This window comes from Malus sylvestris, chromosome 7 (assembly GCF_916048215.2).
Source record: "Malus sylvestris chromosome 7, drMalSylv7.2, whole genome shotgun sequence".
In the NCBI taxonomy this organism is placed as follows: Eukaryota; Viridiplantae; Streptophyta; class Magnoliopsida; order Rosales; family Rosaceae; genus Malus; species Malus sylvestris.
In genome coordinates this window covers 3,152,369-3,160,068 of record NC_062266.1, presented here as the reverse complement: position 1 = coordinate 3,160,068, position 7,700 = coordinate 3,152,369, and the positions used below count along the sequence as shown (strand labels likewise).

At 38.1% G+C, this 7,700-nt stretch overlaps 1 protein-coding gene across 2 annotated transcripts; it reads left to right on the top strand.

The window, feature by feature from the left end:
• The first annotated feature begins 1,472 nt into the window (after positions 1-1,472).
• LOC126627757 (annexin-like protein RJ4) lies at positions 1,473-5,262 on the top strand. 2 transcript variants are annotated; one of them, XM_050297299.1, is made up of 5 exons: positions 1,473-1,639; positions 2,562-2,707; positions 3,725-3,943; positions 4,390-4,602; positions 4,742-5,262. In XM_050297299.1, exons 1-5 carry the CDS (start codon positions 1,567-1,569, stop codon positions 5,033-5,035), a joined length of 945 nt encoding a protein of 314 aa, XP_050153256.1. In that variant the 5' UTR covers positions 1,473-1,566; the 3' UTR covers positions 5,036-5,262. The 2 variants fall into 2 exon arrangements, with proteins under 2 accessions (XP_050153256.1, XP_050153257.1); XM_050297300.1 differs by lacking the exon at positions 1,473-1,639 and adding an exon at positions 2,289-2,427.
• Positions 5,263-7,700: the final 2,438 nt, after the last annotated feature.

Genomic DNA, 7,700 nt, shown 5'->3' with positions numbered 1-7,700 from the left:
GCGCATAGGGGTTCCGATGTTCCTCGAGGGTAATTTTATCCTTTTTATCCTAGAATCCACGTGTCACCTCTATATTCTTCTTGATTATTTTTGGCTGCACAACTATAGCTACATGTTTTGATGAGTTAAGGAAACAATGGTCATGATTTTAGTTGAGGGACCATTGCTCCAATTGAGTTAAAGTTAATGGACCATTGCTACAATTTCCTCAAAATTTTTAATGCAAATTGTACTAATAGTCTCCATGATTTAGTTAGATTTGCACTTTCGTCCTATTTTTTTATTGCATTTTTATCGTATATATTTGCTTAAGTCTAATATTTTATCAATTAAGAAGAATTTTCCATCACATTTTGGGCACATCTTCTTATTTAAAAGTGTTAACTACATTGTAAAAGATGAAGAATTAGTACAGAGGAAGAGGAAGATGATAGAGAGAAACAAGAGAGATTCTAGAGAGAGAGAGAGAGAGTTTAGAGAGAGAAATAAGATTTGTATTAACTGACTAAATAAAGATTACACACACTGTTTTTATAAGAGAAATCCTAACTACTTTAACCAAATACTAACAAACTTACTAACTGTATTTCTATCGCTATTACACTTGTACTCTTAATACTCCCCCTCAATCTCAAATGGGGTTTCCCAGTTTGAGAATGTAGCAAAGTCTCAAATAGCAAACTCTGAAATATGAACAAATGGACGCACTACAGATTACAACAATTGAGGTTGCTTTTGCTTCTCATGTTCTTCTCAACTGCTGTCCCACAAACATGAACTAAATCCATACTTAAATTGACAAATATCCATACTCAAACATACTACTTGCACAGATGCTACTTGCTTACTAAACTGGCAAGTATTCAGAACTTAAATCCATACTCAAGAACGGTGCAATTTCATCCCATTATCATCACACATCACTTTTGAAGATACAACCTTCCAAAGATAGAATATTCTCCAATATTTCTTTCAACATACTCAGATAGATTATGGAACCATTCTGTATGCAACAGCCTCCATTTCCGCCTAAGGGTCATCACCAAATCAATTCCATGGGCACTATATCGAGTTGTCATTTGGTCAATGGAATCCCTGCTCACGGAAATTTCCACCATATGCCCCTAAACTTACGTATCAAGACACCCTCATGCTCACGGAAATTTCCACCAAGACGGTATCAAGACAGAGATGGTTTTGAGTCCTGTATCAGTGTCCAATAAAATACAACAAAAAAGCTACAAACATTAAATTGAAAATCCGAGTAAACTACGAGGACTATTCATATTTAGATTACCCTTTTCTTCCCTTGTTTTACAATAATTAGTGGGAGTAAGGGAAACTATTAAGATAAATAAAAAGGTATACTGTTCACGTGTAACGTACGGGGAATCTCGACAACATGGTTTGTGTGAGGTGGCCATTAACTTCAATGGTGAATACTATAAGAAAACCTAGCAATATATAAAAGGTCACACACTTGGACTAGTCTCTCACTCACATTTTACTTGCCTCTTTCCTTGCTTTCCCACTGAAAACCAAGCAAAAACAGCATAGCAGTTTACGATGGCAAGCCTCATTGCTCCAGACCACTTCTCTCCTCACGACGATGCAGAAGCCCTCAGAAACGCATGCAAAGGTACTCTACTCTCTCTAACTATTTTTTAGCCAATCTACACTGTCATATAAATTTAAAATCATACCGTTCAGATTCTTGAAAGAAATTATGAAATAAGAGCCAACAAAAGTGTCCAAATGTGTTTCCAGCCCGATCCTGACCCCCGTGTGTGTGTGTACGTGTACGCATGTCCCATACTTCTTTTGTTTGGTCCTTGATCGTATGAATGTTAACTTAGGTAAGTTGGCGATTTATTCAAATTTTCTTCTTAGGAGTAGACCATCACATGTCTCTCGCTTAGATTTTAAGTTTGGTCTCTGAAGTTTGGTCTAGTTCATTCTAAGGGTAGAATAATTTTCCGATCTAAAGTAATCTTAGCGAAAAAGAAAGAACAACTCCAAAACGGAAGAAATTATTAATTAAATGTCTTCTAAGTTCAGGAGAGATCATGTATACATATAAAGAAATGTATATATATAAAGAATGTCTAATTATTAGAGATTGCCATTTTGCAACCTCCTATTAGTGTCGCACCAAATCCAACCAAAACTCACGTAAGCACAACCTCATTTGTGGATAATTAGTAGATATGCTAATTAATATATTCCTAAATACCACAATTTTAGTTGATTTCTTAATGTGAAAGATTTGCTATAAATATTAGACATTGTAAGAGCAAGAGCACAAGACAGACACTAGTAAGAGAGGACTCAAACCTAGAAAATTATCTCCAACAATGGCTACCCTAATTGCTCCTGAAAACTTCTCTCCCGTCGACGATGCCGAAGTTCTTCGAAAATCTGTGAAAGGTTTAATCATTTTATTCAGCCATTTAATTCTTATTTTAATTTGCATGCAGATGATTAATTGTGTTTTTTTTTTTTTGAGAATTTATATATATGGTAAATTTAATGTATATTTCATATTTTCGTGTACTGTGTAGGATGGGGGACTGATGAGAAGGCTATAATCTCTATACTGGGACATAGAAACGCTGCACAGAGAAAGCAAATCAGGCTTGCTTACGAGCAATCTTATCAGGAAGATCTTATCAAGCGCCTTGAGTCCGAGCTCTCTGGGGATTTTGAGGTTTTTTCTATCGTACTTTCACCCTTAATCGATATTTACCATTACTATTTATTTATATTTTTGAAATATTCATAAGTAAAAAATAATTTAAATATTTTTAAAAATAAATACATGAAAAAATGTGTTATGTTTTAATTGTTCTTGTGGGAACCGGATCCCCTCCGGGCTCAAATAAACTAAGTTTGCTGAGCAAGGGATTCGGACTGTTGAAATTTGATTAAACAACTACAATTATTATAACTTTTAGATGCCTCATGTTTGTAGCCATTTGATCAAATTTCAACCGTCGAATCTATTGCTCAGCAGACTTAACTTTATTGAGTCCGGAGGGATCCGGTTCCGTTCTTGTGTATCACAAAACATAGAAATCTCCGAAGCGTTTTGTCCTTTTCCTACAAAGATATAGAAGAGGGTAGAAAGGAAATGTCATCATAATGAGAGCGACATTTGAAGGTTTCTAGAGAACAAATCAATGAGCTATCAATAAATTATTAATTCCAAGTATTGTTTTGTTTAAAATAACAATGGCATAAAACACATGTGGTCCTATATCTATTAAAGAACGGTATTAATGTGGTACAAAAAATATGGTAAAAGTATTATTTATTAATATTAAGTAAATATTTTTTTTTTGAGATTTTTGTTGTGGACTGAAATGTTTTGATGAGATTAAAAGGTACCGCTTAAATACAAGAGTTTTGAACATTTCAGTCAATTCATCACTTTTGTATTAAATATATAGAATATAAAAGTTTTTGCCTCTCAAAACTCTCTACATGGATGAACTTACATGGTATCTACTTTCGAACTCAAATTTTCTATATTTTATATCTCACAATGTAATATCTTAAATTACGCTAACTTATGAAAATGGGAATCCGAACTTTGGAATTGACCTAACTAACTTTATGTTCAAATTTTCTGTATGAGTTATATTAGTTTTATATCTCTTGTTTGAGCAATTTGTGTTATACCATATACTAGAACTAATTTCATTTGGGGATATGGCAAATGTAGAAAGCGGTGTACCGTTGGATCTTGGATCCTGCAGATCGAGATGCTGTTTTGGCTCATGTGGCCATCAAGAAATCTGAGTGTAACTACAATGTCATCATCGAGATTGCTACCATTCTATCTCCTGAAGAGCTCCTTGCAGTAAGGAAGGCTTACCAAGTTCGCTACAAGCACTCCTTGGAGGAAGACTTGGCTGCACACACCACTGGTGATATCCGCAAGGTACACGAACATTATTAACGGCAAGGATTTTTTTTTGGCAAATAGTATGACATGTTAAGTTATCGCACCATGAATTACGTGAGAGTCCACTTTACTAATGGACAACATAATAAGTTGGAGAATTTGCCATTCTTTAGCTCCTCTTTTTGGTATTAGGTGAACTATTATTTTGGTATTAGGCGAACTATTATTTTGGTATCTGTGTTTTTCTCGAATGGTATTAGGTGAATTATTCTCTCTCCTCTTTTTTTCCCTTCCCTTCTCTCCCCTCCTATTTGAACGGTCAAGGTTAAGTCACTTCAACATATTAGATGAATTTTATATAGAAAGAGAAAGACAAAATAGAGAATATGAGAGGAGGAAAGGGAAGGGAATGGAAAAAGGAGGGGAGAGAATCCTAGTCTGAATTGTTAATGGTGTTTGATGGTTTTTGGTCAATGTTACAGCTTTTGGTTGCTTTAGTGACTGCGTATCGTTATGATGGTTCTGAGATCAATGCAAAACTGGCGAATTCGGAAGCTGATATCATTCATGATGCTATCAAAGACAAGGCTTTCAATCATGATGAAGTTATTAGGATCCTAAGTACTAGGAGCAAGACTCAGCTCATGGCAACCTTTAACCGCTACCGAGATGACCATGGCACTTCCATCAGTAAGGTACGTATGAACCTCCTTAATTATGTCGAAGTTAGAGCATCCAACCCAAACTAATTACTTACAGAGACTTTTATCTACTAAGAGTCTAAGATTGAAGACTGCCGAGTTTGACCTCTAAGTTTTCTTCTTTTTATCACAGAGTTTGTTGGAAGAGGGTGGTGATGGTCTCCAGAAGGCACTGCATGTAGCCATCCGATGCCTCAATGACCCCAAGAAGTACTTTGAGAAGGTTCTTCGCAACGCAATCAAGAGGGTTGGAACTGATGAGGATGCTCTCACTCGTGTGATTGTGACAAGGGCCGAGAGGGACTTGAAAGACATCAAAGAGGTTTACTACAAGAAGAACAGTGTTCCTCTCGACCATGCTGTGGCCAAAGAAACTTCCGGGGATTACGAGGACTTCCTCCTTACTCTGCTGGGGAAGGAAGATTGAAAATCTTTGCTGAGCAAATTAGTATGATGAAGTGCTATGAGTGCTTCTGTTTTTCTATTGATTTGATGACTGTCTTTATTTTCCGTGTTTGTGTTTCCTTGTGGTGTGACTATCTACCTTACCTTTATCTATGTTTGTTGGAGTTTAAGGGTTTTATCAAGACTTTTTGTTTTCGTTTCGAATGTTATGGACTATTAATAAAAGTTGTCTGTCAGCTTTTTAATCAAGGATTGGATTAAACAGAAGTTATATTTATAATCTAGCAACAGATTTCGATTAATAGCAAGCGAGGAAAGTAAAAAGATGTAATGAATTATGAGGAGAAATGGATATGCTGAGCAAAATTATGGGTGTGAGTCGTGTGACAGACTTCCATAAATAATGTCCATCCTGTTCCCTTTTTTTAGTCTGGCATTCCACCAAACGCTTTATTAAGTCAGTTCAGCTAAATGTAGTCTAAGCCAGTCCAACTTAGTCCTTAAAGCTAGTTCAGTTCGAGATAGTCTGATACGACAAATGCACCCTAAATGTGCGTTTGTTACACCTCCTTAGGACGGACTAGCTTGAACTGGCTTAACTGGTGTTTGGATTAAAACTTGATTTTTTGGCCCAAGGATGGAGTCGGCCCAAAAGGAGGCCTAGAGGAATAGAAGATCAAGGCCCGACCAAAACTTGGGAAAGCAGGAAAGGGCCTTTTCTGACTTGATACAATTCATAAGGGCCACTTGCCTACCTACCCAAGGACCAAGTGGTGTAGACTGATCAGACTGCACAGCCCATAAAGTACTTTATGGTGGCATTACATGTAATAAAGCTGATGAGTCATCACCTTCAGACCGCATTCGGGCAAAGCTGTCGCTACAGGAGCCAAACCGAGTCGTTTATAAAAGGAGGAAGAGAAGACAGGAATAAGGACACTCAATCAAACAAACAAAAGCACAAACTCTGCTCAAAAAGCCAGATTTGCCTTCAAAACAAAGCTGTAATCAGCCCAAGCCTTCATCCCCCGCGGGATAATCTTTTCTCCCAACCTCTGTATTAGCTCTGCTACCTTGTTCGAACTTGTTATAGTATCGATTCACCTTTTGTATTCTCCTTTCCCCTCTCCCCCTCTAAGCTTTCAGACATTTGACAGAACTACAAAGATAGGGACCTGCAAGACGATCAGCCTTAATTGATAAAGTTTAATCTTGCCCGACCTGCTTTGCTCTGTCTTTGTCTTTTTTTTCTTTAAAGTCTAGCAATATGTTGTATATTTCCAGTTATATGCAAGTTGTTTCTAGTAAAATCACGATGACAAAGCTTTCTCAGTACTTGGATCCGATTTGAATATATCTTCAATGCTTAAATCAGATCCAAGTCCTAAGCCTTCAGGCATGTAAATCTGATTAGTTTAAAAGTCCTTGGCCTCAAGGCATAAAAAAGAACTTTATGTGGACTTAACCCATCCACAACAATCCTTGATAAATGAGAAGTCCGAAGTTACTTGGGGCGCAAGTAATCGACCTACCTCTTGGTTTTATTTCTATTATATCATGATTATCATAGAATGCTTAAGTATGTAATGGATTCTGATAGGAAGCCTCAAGGCTTACGCCTAAGGCCCCACAAAGGCACTTATTTGGATTTATTCTATTCTGCGGTCTAGATGGTTCTAGTATAAGAACGTACTCTAATGGGAAGCCTCAAGGCCTACACCTAAGGCCCCACAAAGGCACATATTTGGGTTCGCTCTACCTCTCAGACTCGGATAATCAGAAATATAATAGTTATAAGACCCCGACAACCATAAAGACCAAATATAATATGCTCAAGTACTGGTTTAGTTTGACAGGAAGCCTCAAGGCCTACACCTAAGGCCCCACAAAGGCACCTGTTATATCTAACACGATTTCTCGGGCATATGCATATTCACAACTAAAACTTGATATCTATTCAACATCTGCCATGCTGAAGATGGTAGTGGCACGCCTGAGCACCAAAATGTTAACCTTGATTGTGAGCCTCAAGGCCTACACCTAAGGCCCCACAAAGGCACCTCTCAAAGTTAACGCTGTCCTTCTCTTTCAGCCTTGCCCGAAGAGTCTTGCCCGACGAGTCTTGCCCGATGAGACTTGCCCGACAAAGCCCGACAGGAAAGCAGAAGCCTGACAGCAGCCCTCAACCGGCGCCGAACCTCCAGGGGAGCTGTGTGCTCGTCGGCCAGGAAACATCCCCGACGGGAATTCCTACCACGAACATAGTTTTAGCACGCCCGGTGGTATTTCTAATCAGAAGATAGAGAAACAAATATGCCAGAAGACTGACAGACCACGTTGTTTCAAATGCTGCAAAGATTGGAGAAAGCCTCCACAGGCTCTAGAAGTGATATAGATATGGTTCATCCCAAAGGAAAAAGACGTAGAAACGGCCAGCCATACGAGATGGACGTAATCAACCCTGCACTTCCCTTCTCAGAAGCCCCTATAAATATGCTCAATATGACATGGGCGGAGAAAGGAAAAGGGAAGATTACAAGGGAAGAAGAAGAAAGACTGACCAAAAAACCTACAGAGAGAATAATCAAACTGGTCGAGTATCCAAAGGCTGCCATAATCAAGGGGATGGTTATGTGTAGTAAATGCCAGTGTGAATGTGAGCTCGAGATTCCTTCGGCTGGAGTCCT